The 20,852-nt window shown below is 41.4% G+C and overlaps 1 protein-coding gene and 1 pseudogene across 1 annotated transcript; one reads left to right on the top strand and one right to left on the bottom strand.

Moving 5' to 3' along the window:
* Positions 1 to 456: 456 nt before the first annotated feature.
* Positions 457 to 3,261, top strand: LOC108899099 (mediator of RNA polymerase II transcription subunit 19-B-like; the record flags this gene model as incomplete). The annotated part of the gene is given in 6 exon segments (XM_018699375.1): positions 457 to 508; positions 510 to 579; positions 1,162 to 1,295; positions 1,418 to 1,514; positions 1,601 to 1,695; positions 2,855 to 3,261. Coding segments are annotated over 6 exon segments (514 nt in total), but the record flags the coding sequence as incomplete, so codon positions are not given.
* A 187-nt stretch (positions 3,262 to 3,448) lies between these two features.
* On the bottom strand, positions 3,449 to 18,922 carry LOC108899100 (large neutral amino acids transporter small subunit 3-like; annotated as a pseudogene).
* Positions 18,923 to 20,852: the final 1,930 nt, after the last annotated feature.

Genomic DNA, 20,852 nt, shown 5'->3' with positions numbered 1-20,852 from the left:
GAACCTTTCTATTTACTGCGGGAGCTACCGGGTACGGTCGGACATTTATAAGCGCCGTGTGCTTGTGTGTTATGTTTTTGTGAATTTAAAGAAAGAGTTGAGCTTCTGTTAAAGGTTGCTAAGCAGTTTGTAAACAGTGCTAGCCAACGTTAGCCAACAGGATAAGCCAATTACCGGTATCAGTCTGTTTTTCATAGGTAGTTTGGTATTATGTTGTTTCTGTGAAACTAAAACATTACTGAGTTTCCTATATTTTAACACTAGTTATGTTTAAATGTTAAACGTTATGTAACTGCTGTAGTCACAGGAATGAGCATCTCTGAACTTGGCATGAGCTCCGGCTGTAAATGATTACCTACCTATATTTTTGCTACTTTATTTTGAGATGTATGAATTAGTTACATGTATAAATTTGTTAAATGAAGTGTCTATGCTAATATGAACCCTTGTGTTTAGTGGGAACGAGTTAACGGGCAACACCAACCTCATCACGCACTACAACCTGGAGCCACGCCTACAACAAGTTCTGTGGGAAGAAGGTGAAGGAGAAGCTCAGCAACTTTCTACCAGAGTTACCAGGTGGGTTTCTTTGTGGAACAAAACGTGGCCTCTGGCAGGCAAGCCATGACAGGGGCTGCACACACACACATCTGTGATGGTGATTCATGTTCAGAGTAGACACCAGCTTACCAGTTATCACTGACGAATGTTCATCCCCTCATTCTGGAGATGGAGCTGTTTTCTGAAAAGGTCACAAACTCTTGGTCATCAAATACATGCCTGCCGTCATTTCCCACCTTTATACCAAACCTACTAATTAAATGATGACCCAGATGAAGGCCACTAAAATTCAATGTTGCTGGAGCTGTTATCTCAAAAAAAACACACCTGTTGTATGAGATATACTTTAAATAGATGAAAGACTGGTCAGTGAGTTCTCCGTTGTAGTTCAGATCTGATCTGTAATCTGTCCACAATGGTAGATATAGTGATGAAACCCTCAACATTACACTGCTTTTATTTTTGACACTGTTTCTACTCGCCATCCTCATGTCTCCAGACAGTGCTCACTGCCTTGCTCTATCTTTGTTCATTCTTCATTTTTATTTCAGTCTTTATCCTCCCTTCATTCCAACGTCTCCTTTCTCCTGTGTGCTGCAGGTATGATCGACTGTCCAGGCACTCAGGATGGCAGCTCATTGCGCTCTCTGATTGATAAGCCTCCAGTGTGTGGGAACTCCTTCAGCCCACTGACCGGCGCTCTGCTCACAGGCTTCAGACTACACACAGGACCGGTACGAACTACAACACATGCACCCTAACAAGTTGTAAAGTTGTGTACAGTTTCAGTATATGGACTGCTTGAAACCAGTATCTTTCAGTACTTACATACATGTTTTTGTGTTTGTGTTTCCAGCTCCCAGAACAGTACAGACTAATGCACATACAGCCCCCAAAGAAGAAGAGCAAACACAAGCACAAACACCATCGACCACAGGACCCACTACCACAAGGTACAACATAAACTACACCTCTACACAAACACAAAGGAGTGTAACACGTTTTCAGGCCACTGACCTGCTTCTTTTTTACATCACAGAAACTCCATCAGACTCTGATCCCAAGAAGAAGAAGAAAAAGAGGGACGACGATCCTGACCGCAAGAAAAAGAAGAAAGACAAGAAAAAGAAGAAGGTAATAAAATCTATTTATCAAGACCCCAGTAATTCACAGTTAACAATTATGTATTATTGTGGGTCATGAACAAAGATGGAAGTCCTTTCGAGTCCCTTATCTTGACTTTAACCAAGCCAGACCTATACTTACCGTTTATTATCTTAAAGGTTATACTGAGTACTGGAATTTAAACCAAATACAACAATTAATTCATATAATTCATAAACACAGAGCAGTGTTGATTTTTGGACTCTAGGGAGTGAAAGAACTCAAACTAGCTTGACTAGCTTGCTTATTATCACTTCATAAATGTACGGTTTACCTAGCAAACAGTTTCCAACAAAAACACGCAGTCGACAGATTATAACATGATCATCTGATTGGGGTCTTGTTCCTGCACACTTCAGCCTGCACAGTCCTTTTAGCTTGTGGTCTTCACAGATGTTTTCTCAAACGTCTGGGTCCTCAGCTTGCTAGGTATTTAACTCACCAGCAAGTTTAAAACTGTGTCTATCTACTGTTGAGTGCTGGGAAGGTAGTGTACAATGTTTTTTCTGGAAACAGCAGAGCCCGTATCATACAGTAAATCCTTAAGCACAGCTGCTGTGTTGGGTGATTTGAGTTTTTTGTTGGGTTCACTACGAGTCGCCCCCTCTTTCATATTACATGTAGAAATTTAAACAAATGTTGAAATAAAATACTAATTAATGCAGGTTTAACCATCTGGTGCGGTCTACTAGTTAATGCACCTCTGCCCACAACTCTGATGGGATCCATAATTTTGAATCACTTAGTCTTTTCTGAGAATATTTTAAAGTTCAGTGTCATGATTCAGCTAACAATCCTATAACCCTGGGCGCTCATTAATCAGCTGATCAGAAGCAGCTGAATATCACCCACCACTTCAGTTCAGAGGTTTAACGTTCAGCTCAAATAATCTCTTGCGGATGTTGGTTAAATATGAATATCTAGGTTTTATGCGTGTGTTGTGAGTTATGAGAGACTTGTATTACCTTAATTAGACTACAAGTAGTATTACAGCCCTTGGTTTGTATCCATCTCCGATCATCTGCATGACTATAAAGCCCAGGCTCTCTCTCATTATGAACTTTAACTTGTATGTCATAAATGAACATTATTAATTGAGTTTTGCTGATGCTCTGTCCCCCGGCTCCAGAACCGCCACAGTCCCGACCACCCCGGCCTTGCTGGATCACAACCCAACAGCAACAGCCTCAGATAGACAGGAGCCCACTGTGTGCATGCCTGTGTGTGTGAATGTGTGTGTGACTGTGCATTTTGTAAGAGGACGCGTGCGTGTGTTTTACAGATAATTGTATTATTGAGAGTATGTTTAACAAGAGAGGGGATGAATCAAGTGGTTGCATGTGTGAGAGTGAAAGGAGCAGCAACACAGTGGATGTGGGTGATGACCAGAAGACATGTTACAGAACAGTGTAAAAGACAGAAAGATGGTTTTATGGATGTCTGAGCAGGCACTGTATGTATGTCCCCCTTTTGATTTTGTTGTGATATCTTTTGACCATAATGCCAAAATCAAATAAACTTTGGTTATTATCTTTGTTTGTGTTTCCTTTTAAGAGATCTTTTATTGATTTTGGATTTGGAGTTTTGGGGTTTTAGATTATATGATCCACTGTTGCAGCAACAATGACAAAAAAAGCTGATGCTTAGACACTTTGTTGCTGTGACAGAATGCTTTAAATGGATGTTAAAAAAAAAAAAAGAAAAATGCCACTTAGACAATATGTCAACATTCATACATTTATTTTTCAAATGCACAAGCTGGATATATTGATTGAAGGCAGGGAAACAAAAGCATACACTCAGCAAGACAAACCAGCACATCAACTTAAAGGGTAAGGACAGACAATTAGACAAGCCAGTGTAGATGATACAATATTAAAACAGATACAGCAAAGAGACAGTCAGAGGTGTTGATTAAACTTCATACAATAACAGTTCAGGCGTAAGCACAATGGACTCACATTGAATTGAATGCCATTGGACATTATTTCTCACTTTTAACAGAGGTCTAACAACCACTTGTTCAAAACATGAAGAAAGAAAGTGATGACATACACCAAGCTGGACCCTCTCAACACTGATTGTTCTTAACAATTCTTATACTAAAGAACACAAACTACAGCCTCTAAAATGACCATGAAGCTGAATCAACACCTGCAACAATCAACACAAACCAAACATTGCAGGACTAATGTATTGTGTCATCTGAATGTTCTCCTGAGGATAAGTACTGTTCTATGGAAGTAGCTTTACAGTCCCTATTCATGGCTTTGGTTTGCAGAGAAAGACATTTGGCAGAGGCATTAATCTCACTTCTATTGCAGTGAAGCCCAGATGGCAGCAAAGGCACAGAGTTGAAACAAAACAAAATTGCATTCATCCTCAGTGTGAGTGATGAACACATTTTATACATGTAGAACTAGAGAGCAGAAAAGAAACGCATCAAACGAGCAGAAAAATCTATTAAAGCTGTCTTTATACTGAAATGGACTGAGTCAAAAATTATACATTACAACTGATTTCATGAACCTACATGACACTGCAGAACAAACGTACAGACATGTACATTTTGTTGTCACTTTGGGAAGAAATATACCACCTTTCTGTTTTGATCTGCAGCTGGCTGAAATAAGTGGATGGACAGATACAGCCACATCTGTTTTTGTAATGCAACTCTGAGCATCAAAGCAGAAAAATCACATTAAAAAACAAGTTTAACCACAGCCACCATCTCCTCAGCCACTGGTTAACACACGAATATGCTGTACACACCCATATGTAGTAAAGCAAGCAGGATATGTAACAAAATAAAAGACTCACCTCAGTTCTATTTACAACATAAAATTTTGCTGGAGGTTTGTTTGCTCCAAAATCAATACATGACAAAAAAAAGGCAAAAAAGCAAAAGCAGAATACACAATGAATCAAATAAGCTTCATTTATAATTAGCACACTACAAAATAACATTTGCAGATATAGAAACAAACGCTTCCCTTTTTAATGCTAATGCAGCTAGAGTATAAAAAGACACTTAAATACATATTTTATACACACACTAGTTCATTTCTGTGCATAAAGCAGTACAAAGTGTTTAACAAAACTGGCACACATTGTGTGTCCAAATTAAAAAAAAAAAAAAAAGTATTTTTCTTTGTGAAATTTTCTTTAAAAAAATAATGTTTTTCCTACATATAAAAACTCCAGAAATGCACGGGCTGAATCAGCACCACCTCTAATGACCATGAATACACGAGGAAAAATTCTGCACTGATAAAATTTGTCATTTGGGCTGTTTGATGTTTAAAGGATTATATTTCCTAATGTGAAAAAACAATGACAGACAAAGGAGTTGGTTGCAGAGAGACAGTACAAAAACAGGAAACAGAGGAGGTAGATATGTGTCTCTACAACCTGCCTATCTGTGCGTTTAAACGTGTGTGTGTGTGTGTGTGTCTGTGTGTTTGTGTGTGAATAACTGGGCTTCAAAACCCCCCCAAAAACCTTCATTCGTACCAAAACTCTGGTATTCAGATGTTCAGATGCTTTAAATTTTCTGTGATAACTTGTATGCCTTTTATAGTGTACTGATACATATTTATAGCTTTTACTGAGGGGGTTACAGTAGTAACAGCACGACAAACTAAATGTTTGTGTCATAAGCACACTTTTGAAACAATACTGAACCAGCAAGTGTAACTTTTCTAATATCTTTAAGCTGTTCTTTGGTGTTAGCGAGTATTGTGATGGTTACCAGAAGTCTGTGAAAACTATATAACAGTTTTTCAAGTACCGTGATATTCGCAGTCTGATACACAGTGGACATACCAGGATGTGCATGTGAGTGAAATCTATGGCTTCAAATCAAACTACTTTGGCTCTTTGACCTAAACCAAAATAAATAAACAGCAACAAATGATGATGACACTTCGGCTCCCAAAGAACTTAAAGTCTGACTCTGAGTCATAGCAAAACACGGGTAGTGGAAGGGGTGGTTTGGTTTGTGGGAGCAAAATTTGCACCAGCAATGACTACAAAAAAACCAATGTCAAACAATGTGTATATGGATGAGTAGACTGCTGGTGCTCTTTTGAAGGCACGTACAAAAATAAACCCTACAATTCCCCCAAATCCTCAGCTGTGTCATGTTGTTATCTAAGCCTCCACGGCGGCACAGCCGTTGCTGTGGGGTTTGTGGCCGTTGGCCTCTGTGTGGTTGAGCGCCTGCATCTCCTGACCGTTGGCCCTCTTGTCTCTGGCCTCCTTTTCCCTCAGCAGCTGTCTGCGGTGGTAGAACAGGTAACACGGCAACAGGAAGCCGGCCAATGAGAAGATCAGCAGGCCGAGGTTGATCTGAAGGAGAGCAGAGGTGGATGGTTAGGGTCATACAGCTCCTGGTTAGTGTCAGACTTTATTTTCTCAATGAAAACAAGAAGAAATTTGAACAGTGGCTGGATTTGATTGATGCTAACAATTGCTAATTAGCAGTAAACACACAGAGACATGTTCCTGATGACCATGATGGATATTAGAATCTTTTAGTAATCTTTTCTCAAAATGGCCAATTCAGACACAAATCTGTCCTCATACACACAGTCAGCCACAGTGAACGGTGCTGAGTTTGTTCATATCTGTGTGTCTCAGTGTTAAGTGTGCTGAGACAAGAGCGGGTCCTCACCCAGTAGGGGTCTCCCTTCAACGGTCCGACCATGGCGATGAAGAGCGGCTGCTGCAGCAGGGCGACCACGGCGCTGATCATGGACTGGAGGCCTGTCAGGGTGCCGAAGTGGTTGGACGGGTATCTGTGGGAGAGATGGAGAGGTGGTTATGAAATTCCACTGAGCTACAGATCAAAGAGAGAAATAACATTACAGGATGATAGCATTGCTGATGCTTGTATTGTACTGACTGTGCTCTATGGTTGAAGACTAGACTCTAGATTCAGAGTCGAGACTGAGGTGTTGCAGTAGTGTGGTTGTTGAACTCACATAAAACATCCCCAGATTCTGTCACCACATCTGGTTGCTTTTATCACACTGTAAAATGCTGCTTTATGTTCTGTGTTTATATGGTGCTGTGAAACAACTTTAAATGGCTCAGAAAAAGAGTCTATTGTCTCATTGCCAGGTCTTAAATATTGTGTAGGGTGTTAAATTGAATGTTAATCATCTTATTAATGAACTGGAAACTAAACACATGCTTTTTGTGATTTACATTGGATTTTTTTTTTTACTTTACACCCATAAGATATCATATACAGTTTCCTCTTCGATGTGATGATGTTTGATGTGGCTGGTGCACTCACACAGCAGCGTAAAGGCCTCCGCAGCAGGAGTGGATGAAGCCTCGGACCATGGTGTGGAGGATGAAGGTCAAAATCTAAAGAAGAAAAGAAGAGAAGAAGCCATACAGTCAATGTATCTGAGTGCTGGGACGTTGTTGCTGCTATAATGTGTGTGAGTGTGTGTTACCTGTAGAGGCAGGTTGTCTATGAGGCAGCAGAATCCGAAAGCGAGCAGCAGCATGTTGGTGAAGATGAAGGCTCTCATGGCGTTGGTCACTCTCTGGATTTTGCGGTCTCTCTTGGGCCCACTGGTCGGTCTGATGGGACACAGACAGACAGAGGTGTTGCTTTAACATCGGATCAGTTTGATTCCATCAGGTGACCTTTGTTTTATGTCAAACCCCTCTCTCTTTCCTTTCATTTCCTGTCTAAACCTGTAACTGTACACCTACTTGTGTTCTGCGTCTGTGGGAGCAACCTTCTCCTCTTCACACTCCTTCATCTTCCAGTCCATGATGTATCCAATCAGAGGACATGTGACCAGACACAGCAGCTGCAGCGTGCCGAAGATGGAGGAGTAGAAACTCACTGTAGGAGAGCATATTAAATCAAAATAAGGCCAAATAAAAGATGTAAATATATGCCAGACAAGCTACATAATGTAAAGAAATTTAAAGCCACATTATTACACCACTCACCTTTTTCCTTTGCTTCAATCACCAGCTCCTCAGATGCTGAAATATAAGGAAAGACAGAGTCTGTCAGTGCTCTGTCAGTGTTACAGTACATTTAAAAAACAGTAACTGTTTGCTGGGACTGTGACTGAAGGGTTGGACACTCACGATGCTCTTCGCCGTGTGTGACCATGAACTCCAGCATCTTGTTCATCGCCCCCATGAAGAAGATGATCCTCAGCTGGGACATTCCCATTGTGATCAAACTCCACAGGAAGATGGGAGAGAACACAGAGCGGCGGAAAGGAACGGTATCTGAGGAGAGAAGGAGGTTACTGTTTTATTTAATGTGCAAGTTACAGTTACATAAAAAAAAACTAGTTACAAAAACAAAACAATATGAGGAGAGAGAATAGCTCTTTGGTTGAAATGGTCACACCCTGTTGACATATATGACCTGTGATGAGTTACAAATCCAAAAAGAATGGCGTTGTGTGTGTTTGTTGACTTACTGGGTGCAGCTTCAGGACCATTGGGAAGCTTCTCTGTGGAGCGTCGCACGTCTCCATTTTTCTGGCTCAGTCTCTCCCCTACAATCTTCTGGTCTGATGACGGCAGCTCTTTGAGAGTGAGGATCTTACTGTTGTGCACACACAGACACACATTGAGGTTGGAGTGAGGTCTCCTGACAAACATTCCTGTGCCTTGCTATCACTGAGATGAGGTGAGGGAACGGACATGGCGGCTGCGCTCACCTGTAGTCCACCTCATCAGGTGTAGGGAAGCCTTCTCTGGGCCAGTTGAAGAAGCAGTTGAAAAAGACAGACGCAGCCAGACCCCCCCACACCCACATGATCACCTGGAAGGACACACCTGCGTCGTAGATCAGCTGGGAAGAAGAAGAAGAAGTAGAAGTTGTTTTTTTAAAGTAAACTGCTTCTGCTTTTAAAGCTGCATATAACTGATGTGTAAAACGCAGTAAAAACAACACTGACATATTATCACCTTGTAAAGTTTTTACAGTGACCGTGTTAGCAAACAGTTCCTTATTTACACATCCAGCTGATACAGAGCAGCATTAGTATAGTAGTCATGTTTCCGTTTGTTTTGGTCTCCCTGACGGGAAATATCTGGCTCTTAAGCCACTAAGTGCTCCATTATGTTCACCAGCTAGTCAGTGGTTTTGTGCTGGGCAGGTAGAGTACAGTGAACATTAGGGCTTGTTTGCTGAAGATAGCTCCCTGCCTGCTGCTGCTGCTGCTGCTGCTTGAAAAAAGTTTGGTGAATGTGGAGTTTGTGGGGACAGAAAACCAACACGATGAGCTAAACACTACGAGCAACCTCTTTCCTCTTTTTTTGTTACTGCAAAAATATGAATTAGTACAGAGTGACTGGAACCACACTTCATCAGTCCCTGGGTCCCACCTTTCAACCTTTTTTGGATGTTACACATTAAACAACATTAAACTCTCTCTCTCTCTCTCTCTCTATCTCTCTCTCTCTCCCTATATATATATATATATATATACATAACAGATTTCTTTCTTGTGAGGCTCTTTTATGTAAATAGGAATCAAACTGTGCTCTTTGATTTTTACTCATAACATTCTTTAAATTCCAAAGGCACCATAACGTAATAATGTAGTTACATATTTACATGGTTCATGTGAAGTATAACAGTCTGTTAATGTAACCTTGGTGAGTTACCTTGACTCCGGGGAAAGTGACAGCAGACGAGGCGTAGGAGCCGATCATCAGAGACATGACGGTGGAGCTCAGAGCACCAAACATGTTGGGGAGCTGCAAGAACAGCCAGGTGGAGACATAAGAAACAAATTATATAAACAGACACAATACATGACCTCGACGATGTGAAATAAATAAAGCTGATGTGTTATCTACACAGACTGTGTGTTGTGTGTTGTTTTGACCAGTAGAGGGCAGACAGCTGCTTTGTGAGAGCAGCATGAACCAGACAGGGTTCAGGAGACTGTGAGCTGTAGCTGCCTACAGAGTCTGCATCCAGTAACACCTCTTTCTCTCGGCAGAGCAGACTCATTAAAAAAATATTAGTTTCCATGTCATGGGAAACAAGAAACAAAGTCATGGCCCAGTTTTGGTTCCTGACCCCACAGTTCAAACACAGACTAAGCTATACTTAGACACACATTCATGGCCTTTATTTCAACAAGTTCTTTTGAGTTAGGATTAAAAAATACGGAAGCTGATCTATAGCCAGCTCTCAATGAACTTCACTGGGCTCTTTGGACCCAGCTCAGGGGCATGTATGACACACGACAAAGGGGACGAGGTGGCGGGCACCAGGCACTAACACATCATATATTAGGTCGACCTATTTACAGTAGTAAGTAGCTTAGTGAACATAACAATGATCTATTGTGCTGGCAGCACACTCAGTGTCCTTTGATTAGAGTTTTAAATGGGTCAATCACGATTATAATATCACATGTATGGGATTTTAGGTGTGCTGCATGACAAGCTTGCTATTCTCTCTAAATGCTGACCACAGTTTTCAAGATTTCTGCTGCCGTCACCTAATCTCCCTGCTGGGTCAGAGTTCACCGACAAGTGTCAGTGTCCCTTTTTTTCTCCCATAGTTGTGTGCACTTTTTACATCCTTACACTGACCTCGCTGAGGCTGGACCAAACGTCACTTTTAGCAATTAATAAAATAATAATAAGAAAAAAATTCAATCCAATCCACTAATTTTAACATTTTTACGAGTCCAGCGCATCTGGTCTTTTAGCTTTGCTTTGGTCTCCACCAACACCTGAGGGAAATATGTGGCTCTTAAGCTAAATGCTCCACTGTGTTCCCCAGTGAATCGCCAACTCTGTCTGCTATTTGGTGTAAGGCAGGCAGTGTACAGAGGGTTCAACACAGGTTATTTGAGGAACACACCTGCCTGCTGCTGCCAGAAAAGACGCTTTGAGAATGTGAGACTTAACCAAAACAGTTCGTTAAGGGGTCCTGTAAAGCTCTGTACAGCTGATGGGAACTTTAAAGCAGTTTTAAGTCGTGTGATATCTGTTTCTAATTACCACAAGTCTGTGTTTTTATCAGGAATACCTGCCGTTTATAGCTTTTTTAATGTTATATGGATGTGCTTTGAAATGATGCAGTGACATTATTTAAAACAGATCTGTCACATTTTGCAGGGGGACATCCTGGTGGGTCAAAAGCTATGAAACAGCTTCCAAGAAAGGGCATCTAAGAAGTGTATTACCTCATATGAGCAGTCCAGCAAGACAAAGTTTTAAGATGTGGGTGAGAATTTAGTTTTGTGTGTGTGTTTGGGGAGCCTGGCTGCTGTTTGGAGATTGGGCAGTAGTGACTCTTACCCTTCTGGCAGACTATGGTTTGTGAGTTGCAGAGGGAGGCACAACAATGAAGTTGGCAGGTAAACAGGAAAAAAAAAATGCTTTCCTGAGGATGTTCCAGTGAGAGCCGGAGTGTCTGAGCGAGATGGGAAAAACATCCTAGAAAACACCCGTCCTCATTCAGCGCTTCTGGGAATTGAAATACTTCACGACCCGTCTGTGGCCTGCGTGATCGCAGGCGCTGCGACTCTCTGGCTGCGGAGGTTTTGTGGAATGTAGGCGAGAGGGCCCTCTGAGCACACAGGGGAGTTTGCATCTCTTACTTATGTTAAAGCAAAGATATTACAGCCATGTGAGATGTCAAATAACTGATGTTTGCTTTCAGAAGTATGTTCAGGAGCGGGAACCTGAGCAGTGAGAAAAAGCATGAAATGTGTGGGGTGCATGTGTCTGTACATGTGCCGGGGCAGCAGGCGTGATTGCCACCCCTGTGTTCTGGCAGTGCTCATAAATTGCATATTTCACGCAGGGCCTTTGCCACACATTTCCCGCATGCTAACACTGCCAGGTGGTGGGGTGGGAGGGAGGACATGGACAGACGCACGTGACCGTATGGGGGCACATGAGGGTCAACTGGTGTCAGAAAGTCGCACACAGATGGGCGCTTTGGTCGTTTGCTTGTCACGACTAATCAGTTCTGGCTCTACTCCTGCTGTGCTCATTCGCATGGGTGTTGTAAGACTTTGGCATTGTATTTAATTAAGACTTTAATCACTGAGAGAACGGGCCAAATAGTAGCTTAATGAGCACTGAAGTTTTGATGCAGCTCTGGACATGTGGAAGAGAGGTGGAATAAAAGTGGAAGAGGGGGGGAGAAAAGAAGGAGGTATATGAAAAATAAGGAAGGACAGAAATGATGTATTAGAAAGGGAGTGGGAGTAACTTTTTTCTTTTTTTTTTCTTTCGGTTTGACTGATCTCCCCAAGCCACAGCTGCAGCTCCTCTCTATGTGGAGCTCCCAGCAGGAAACACTAAACCACAGCTGATTAGTACCGGCTTCTTCTCTCCACCTGTGCCTCCTTCTCTCACTGAACATGCCCTTATTCCTCACAGCGTTGGCACAGCGCTCTTGTCCAGCTGCAGTGGACTTACATAACAAAAAAAACGTGGTCAAATGTAAAGATGTCGGCCCAACTACCCCGTCTGGAAGCTTTAAACCTCGACATGTGGACTCCTGCTTGTCAGATTTCTCTGTATTTGACCCTCAGCATCTTTCTAAGAGTCATTCCCGATTCCCTGTAGTCGCTTCTAGGCCCCTGCCTGCAGCCAATTCCACTGAAGGGCAATTCCTTGTCTGTTTCAGTAAATAAAAGAAGACCGTCTGCATTCTGTCATTGTCAGTAACACACCAGCTCACAGTCATATTGTACATATCTAACATGCATTTCTAATGGTGGTTAAGTGAGAAGCAGGAAAGCCTAAGCTGTGTGCTTCCAGCAAATATCTGGCGCTAACAAAGGTAAGGTGTGATTCACCTTTGCGTTATGCAACCATGCCCTTGTATGAACTTCAAAACCACCAGGATGTGTTCACACAGGTTAATGAGGCTGGAGATCAGTCTTAAGTAATTAATAGAATAAATGGTCGAGTGCTGAGTTTTGGACGTTTTTCAAAGTTTTGTTTTAAATTACACAAAGGAAGAAAGACGATGCAGCCACAGTGAGCTGCAGGGCAAACCTCAAACCTTCAGCAAGTTAGGTAACATCTCTTACAGTGCTGTTCCCATTACATGGAAAATTAAACAGTGTCTGCATTACAGGCTCTGATCACATGTATGGGAATTTGCCATGATGAAGATTATTTTCCCTATTCTCTGATTTCTCTACCATTTTTAAATGTACATGATCTGTTTCTTTTTAACTTATTTTACTTTCTTTTTTTTTTTTTACTTTTACTCATATACCAACAGTACACACATACCCGCTGCAGCACCTGCCCTGTGCTTATCAAATCATTTGTCATCCATGAAAATATTCATTTACATATGGAAACCACTGAAACATTCCTGGTTTTCTGCATTATTGTGCATCTTACGTTCAGTTTATATGTCCATGTGTTCTGTGTCTGTCTGTGGTCTGTTTATGTTTTATTTCTCCCCTAAGTTAAAAAGTTCAGGACATGTTGTGTGTTTTTTGTCATAAGTTGATTAATAAGGGAAGTTTGAACTGTTCAGCTGAACTGATTCACTGTGACTCATTGATTTACATTTTTCATTACTGCTCCCTGAAGTAACACCCATAATCCCTTGACCTCTTGCTGTAATTTATTGGCTCTTCCTGCGGAATTTATATTTCTCTGCCAATTTCATGCTTTTGTTTGCAACATGACTTGACGTTAACGTAGTACTATACACAATAAATGTGCACACAACACAAGTGCGTATGGTGTCAGTAGAGCGAGGAGGTGCTAACTTCCTTGACCAAGGTCATACAGTTTATTTAATCAGCAATGTTAAAACTTTCCTTTAAGTTTTTGTTCCTAAGGTTTTATGCTAAGACCACATCAGATAAAGTTAACATATATTCTCTCATTGTATATTGTGAATTGTCACGTGTAACAGGTCACATGACATACCCTCTGTATCAGGGGGATATGTCCCTCATTATGGACACATGTTCTTTACTTATACAATAACATTTTTTCATAATCCATTTTCAGCTGTTACAATCAAGCACATGGTTTAAATCATGATGTGTGTGTGTGTGTGTGTGTGTGTGTGTGTGTGTGTGTGGACTCTCTGTGCTCTGCTGTCATTCGCTCTCCAGAACAACAACAACAACAACAACAACAGTGTGGAGGTCAGTCAATGCTGGTACACCCAACCCAATTGGAAATGGAGAGAGAGGCAGGGAAAGAGAGAGACACAGAGGTCATACAGGGACAAAGGGACAAAGAGCTGGACATTTCTTGTGTGTGCGTGTGTGAGTGTGTGTGTGTGTGTGTGTGTGTGATATCAATTTTTGTGTGCGATTAATAGAATAGAAAGAGCACAGTGCCTTCCTGAATGAGAGTTATGTGAGTGTTTGTGCCAAAATATGTTTTTACATTGCCAGGATTCTTCAGTTGGGGTCTCTCTCTCTCTCTCTTTTTCTCTCTCTCTCTCTCTTTCTCAAGGGAAGAGACAGAATCGCTGACTCATTTGAACTGAGGCTCCTTGCATGTGTCCATCCATGTGCAAATACTTGTCATGTTTTTCTCTGAGAATCCAAACCAGACAGCCTGAATCATGCTTTGTACTGTGTGAAAGAATTATTACTTTGGCACCAATCAGCATCAATAAAAATGTCCAGTGTGAAAAACTTCTGATTTTCTCAACTACGCATTTCACCCCTTAACAACACCAAAGTTTTGAGTGGCTGAAACCATTCAATCAAGTGGAAAAGGGCTGTAATTAATCTTGCAATCTTTTTTTCAGATTAATGACATAATTGATTAATTATTTGTTCTGTAAAATGTCCATCACAGTTCTGTAAATTCTCAAATCTGAGAACCTAAAATCCATCAAATATTTGCCTTATTTATATTTTTTAAAATGACTTAAAGATTAGCCAGTTATCAAAGTAGCTGCCAACTTATTTTCTCTTGATTGACTTATTGATTAATCAATTGTTGCAACTCTAAAATGGAAATACTCCAGATAGCTTGTGCATCATTTTATTAAACTTCACCCATGTGCATTTGGCATTTTTGGAAATTTAACCAGAATTTCAAATAAATTTCAGTGTGTTTGAACAAAGTCTTTTTTTTTTCATCCTGAGCCCTTCTTTATACATACGCATATATTTTTAAAAATGTTTTGTGGGAACAATTGACTCTAGTCATTTAGAGACACAGACAGAGACATGTGTCTTCTGCTCTACAGATCCAGACTACAGTGAGCACACCACTCAGCTTGGACCTTCATTATCTAAACATCTGTTTCATGTTCGTCTCCCTGTGTGTACATAAGCATGGACGCACATTTGTACATCTACATGTGTGCACAGTCATGCAGAGTTGAAAAGGTTCCACATTGATTTTCTGTCGACTGCTGGGAAGAACAGAGGAGCAAGAGAGAGCAGGGAGGAGGGGAAAAAAGGAAGTGAGGAAGGAAATGAGAGAGGAAGAGAGGAGACAGGAGAAAGTGTGGCCTTGAGTGTTTTCAGTAGAGGTGAGTGGGCCGAGCTTTGGGGAGGGTGTGTGGTCAACAGCGGGTTGTCATTGGTAGAAAGGCAAATGGGCAACTTTCCATTCGGGAGAAGTCATGTGCAACTCTGACGGAAACACTGGTAACAAACACACAAACTCACGCACACACCAAACGGGGACACAGCGCAAGCTAAATACTTGCCGGGACACAGGAGGCGGCAGCACCAATAAAACAAACTCGATAATGTTGGTACCAGCTGACACATTACACGCAAATGCTCATGCCTGATGTGAAGGTAAACAAACAGAGCTCCCTGTCACAACACAAACTGTTTCCTCAGCTGAGACAAACAGAGGACCCGACCACACTGTGACTCTCAGCTACCAAAACTGCTCTGATCGGTTGTTCCAGGAACCACACTTTAGGACCTTCTCAGAATATCAGTTATGTAACCGCAGTAGAGACTTTTTTTTCTTGCAGTTTCAGCGGTATTATATGGGACAGACTGCTCAGTGCTGTCAAAGAGAGAAGGAAATGTTTTGTGCGAAATTGTGACAAATACTCTTGTAATTCATCTTCTTCAACTTGATGACAAATATTTCCTTTTGGCTCAGAATCTGACATGTATCACTTACAATATTTAGTGATGTTTGTGTTTTGATTACTTTACCTTAGTGCCAATTGTACCTTGAATGACTGGCCCTGTTCACGTTAAAGACTAGGTCTTGTCCTGGGTCCTGATCAGAAGCGAAGCTGCTGTGGAGTTCAATGGCCATCTAATCCAATTTATTTGTATTCAGGACAACACTGCTCCCAAACATAGCCCAGAGGTGAGCTGGTATTTTTCTTTTCTTCCTTGTTTGCATTTCACTCTTTGTTCCCTGGGTTAGGTAAGGTCTTTCGCACAGAAGCTGATAGCAAACATGACAGCCATCAAAATACAGGCACTACTGTGCAGAGAAGAGAGAAGTGGCACAGAGACAACTGATTGTCTCCTTAAAGGATTTATGACAAACAGTTAACTTGCAAAACCAAAAGAAAATAAAAGCTGGATTTGTTCGGACTAAGAACCAACTGTAATAATTAAAGAGGGAGAAGAGGAAACATGTTGCGTGGGTTGTGTCTCACCGTGAGGGAGGTGAACGTCAGGCAGATGCCTCCAAAGCCATTCAGAGACAGAGCCAGGAAGATGAGCGCTGACAGAACTGCAGAGCAACAGAGAAACACAGAAGAAGAGTTAATGGTGTAGATGACTTTCGCTTAAACTCGAAGATTAAACAAGAAGTTGGTTGTGATTAAAGTGACATTGGAGAGACTTCATTGTGACTCCATAAGCGCTTTATTTTTCACTCACCCTGTATTTTTACTTCTACTACTTATTTTCTTCTTTTTGGTCATATTTCCGAGGCTACATTTGTAAGTCCATTTTTTTCAAACTGCTATTAGCAATTAGAACAAAATAACTAACACATTGACAAAAGAAACAAAACAGGGAGAGGAGTTTTGGGCACTATCAGATGATACGACAGACGCTTTGTTTGAAGCATACTGAGGCTCTTGTAAAGTGGAAGAAACAGGTGGCACAAGAGCTCAATAGAAAATCTACAGGAAATAAAATATTGCATTTATAGGCCCCGTGGAGGCACAGATTATTTAAGATTTGAGTTGCTCTATTCCCCCTTTGAAAGTACAAGTACGTGGTTGCCATGGCTGGTGCCATTCAGTGGTTAACATGGACAACTGTGGAAGAAGGAATGTGAAGAATGTGGAGGAAGTCATTAGTGGAGTGTTGGGAGTCTGCCCCTTTTACACTTTTACACACCTGTCTAATCGCACCTGGTGTGACAGTTTAGTGTCTGTGTCAAAAAGTTTAATGCTGGGAAACACAGACCATGCTGTCCTGTCGAGTAAAAGGAGCATTTAACAGCACTTTTAAGACAGTATATATAATTTGATATAGTTATATCATATAAAATATTACTATTAGACTATTATAATAGTCTTAGGTATGAACATTGTGTAAATAAATCATGATCTCAGGTGATGTACCTGTCAGTCAGCATTTAAACAGAACAGTGGAAAATATGTGATACTATGTTCAGATACATGTTTTTGCCACAGAGATAAGCAGTTGCAGATTTCTTACATCACATTTTGCAGTTGATCAAGCGATATCTACCCCATGTGTGTGTTAGTGTTTGTATTCACCTCCAGGGTTGTAGGCGGACACAGCCATCATAATACAGGACAGGCCGAAACACGAGCTGTTACGAGAGAAGAAGAAAAGTCTTAAATACTGTAGAAACTCCCACTGTGGTGAGTGTGTGTATGCTGACATACGTTTATGTTCATACGTAGATAACATGAAAACTACAGTTCACAAAACTGCAGTTATGTGGTTGTTTTCTGCCAAAGACTGAAACTGTCATGTGCAAACATAAACCTCTCAGTCTCCATCACTACATACTTTCATCTCTTTATCAAAGCATCTGGCCTGGCTTTCATGACACATTTTCCCACACCCAAATAAAAGATACTTACTATATACACACTGTGTACACATACTCTCTATCACCCCACCTAGATTGATTGATCTCCTCCCACTCTGGGAATGTGATCTGTCAGCTTCTTACTACAGCCTCTGTAGTAGTTAAGGAATTTACAACTATGTTATGCAGCTTTTCACTTCATTCTCATCAATAAATGAACTGTGTAGAATTCAAGTCTCCATAAGAGACAATAAACACACTTTCATAAAACAAATCTGTATCTCAGAGAAGAGGTTTCTGTGAATTATACTGAACATTCAAAAACACTTTAACATGCAAACATTAAAAGACTCGTCTGTGGATTCCTGGAGATGCTCTAATGCTTACCTGCCCACCAGGCGAATTGGGCGCGGCCCAAACTTGTCCATCAGGATACCGAGCGGCAGCGTGGTGGCGCTGAGCAAGAAGGAGCCGATGGTGAAGCCCAGATTCAGCATCTCCTCCTGGTCCACGCAGCTGAGCCACTCATCCGCTTCACTGTTAGAGGAGTTCCCCGAAGACGAGTCGTTCACTGTAGAAACAAGGTGGGGATCCATAAGAATGTGAAGAGTCCAATCAAAAAGATGCACTGAGTCACTGCTTCTCTACTTAGGTGTCAGGACCTCGACCACGGGTTGGAAGCAGAATCTGAGAGTGTGGAGATGATTAAGAGAAGAGGCGACAGAAGAAAACATGTTTCTGCACAAAATGTTTCTCTTACAGACTTTCCTCTGTAAAAGGAAAATATTGGATGAGTTTCCTCTCCGACTTCAGAGTCAAATGCCAGTAAAGATTGGGAACCACTGTCTTGACTTTTTACATTGGCTTTACTTCCTCATTATCTGAGTCTAACCATGTGTGGACATGACAGTAGATAAAAATTGTGTGTATAAGTTGTAATTCTCATAAAAACTGGGGAAGATCATGATATATCAAGGTTATAAGACAAAATATGTTTATTAGAGTGTTTAAAGACCCACTGTGTCTCCAGGACCTCTAACAGAAGATTAAAGTTCAGTGCTGTTGATTTTACCGGAGCACAGGTGGGAGTAGAAACCTTCCCTCTTCAGCATGAGCAGGAGCCCCATCCCAGCAGGACGGCCGAACACAGCAGGTTCTCAATCACGCCGTCAGCCATCCACCAGCGCCTCCTGTAGGCCTGGAGGAGAGAGGGCGACATCGCTGCTGCTGTGATGGAGGAGAGAGGAGAGAGTGAGAAAGAGAGAGAGAAAGAGTTGAATGGGAGAACAAAAATAATGTCATGGTCAGAATGAAGTTTAAAATAAACTGGATCAACATCTTTTAAATAAACAGTGGATTAGTCAAATCACAAATATATTTACTGACAAATCCTAATCCCGTGTGTGATCCATTTAGCGCTTTGTGGGTAATGAGTTCAAATTCTCCTTCTTTCATCCACTGCATTAAAAAAAACCCTGATATTTCATTATGTTTGCTTCACTGGGGAGACCTGATGAAGTCCCTCTCAGTTTGCCTAATGACTGCCAATGTGACCCATCATTGTTTTGTAAATCCCGGTTGGGTATGTGACACCTTGCTCTGCATTGTCCTCAGCAATCCTCCCACTGTGCTGTCGACAGAGCAGCTATTTCACCCTTGATTTTGACCAGAGGAGACAATGCTGAGTGCTCAGTCTGTCTGCTTTTGTTCTGGAAATAGGGATCGCATTTTAAAAGGGCCACATTTCAATTTGAAAGCAGGTTGGTGAAGAGTGTGTGTGTGTGTGGGGAGGGGGGGGTTAATGTCTAATGTAACCATGGTTTACCTCTCTGGTCAAAACTAAGTTTATGTAAACAAAATACAAACAAGATAGAGCGGTGAAACTGATGATGTGACTGACCACATAAAGTCAGATTAGTCATGACCACCTTGAGAGTACACACACTCCGAGGACACTGCAACCTGTGACAGGAGTGACTACACTGACAGTAAGCACACACACACACACACACACACACACACACACACACACACACACACACACACACACACATCTGGAAAACATCTAAACAAGAAACAAAGGTCCAAATATAACCAGCTATTCCATTTGGCGGTGAACCAAGAAAGAAGTGGAAAGGAACAGAGGGCGGAAAAATCTCAGCCACTTGCAGTCAAGGACAAGAACACTATGCAGTCGCTCCTAATGAGGACATCTCTCTGAGCATGTGTTTGTGTGTTGTACTGGAGAAAGAGAAGCTCTAATGGGACAGAGTCTCTGTGCCCATGACTCTACATATGTGCTCATGAGGTGTGTGTGTAATGTGATTATCTACAGCCCAGTGAACTGGCTTTGTGCTGAAAAGAGAGTTTGAAAAGGGGATTTCTTTGTAACCGACACCCCCGATGAAAACCACCAGTGCGCACACACACACACACACACACACACACACACGAGTCCCCAACACTCAATGAAGTAACAGAGTGAGAAGGAGCTCATTCACTCTGCTCTGTAAATGTATAACACACCAATAAACCTGTTCATTAAATCACAAGAGCACGCGCAGTGAAGAGGCTGACGTCTTGGTTATGTGTGTCTCTAATCGGGGTTACACTAATAACTGATATGGAAGGTAGGGCCGCAGCTACTGAGTGTTTTTTCTGCAGAAATCAGCCATATGCAAATATAAACAACTGTTGTATCATGACTCAACCTCTGAGTTATTCCCCTTCTCCTATCTATAATCACATACGTCGGTGGTATTTTTTCTTAATGGAATGTCAGTTTGTTAATGTTGAATTCTAACCTTGCTGAAAATAACAAAGATGTTGACATTCAGTCAGATGAGTGATCTGACTGAATATCTTTAATCTGAACTGTGTAACCCTTTCATCATCTGCACATCACTTTAAAGGATGTCTGCATTTTTTCAAGTCTATATTAACACAATCTACAGTCCTTTATCTGTGTTAAAAGTTTAGCCACAGCTAATGTGAAGCTTAAGCAGTTTGTGTTTGACAAATCGAGCTGGTCTCCCTCCAAAAATATGAATATCTTTTAACTCGTAACAAACTAAGCTGCTTAGCTTTTGGGCTATAAAGTCGTAACAGACACCATGAGTTCAAAGACCGGCAGAGCTGACCCAGAAAGTGAC

Source organism: Lates calcarifer, unplaced genomic scaffold (genome assembly GCF_001640805.2).
Source record: "Lates calcarifer isolate ASB-BC8 unplaced genomic scaffold, TLL_Latcal_v3 _unitig_4379_quiver_1803, whole genome shotgun sequence".
Classification (NCBI taxonomy): Eukaryota; Metazoa; Chordata; class Actinopteri; family Centropomidae; genus Lates; species Lates calcarifer.
Note: the sequence above shows the minus strand (reverse complement) of the source record. Positions and strands in the feature narration are given on the sequence as shown.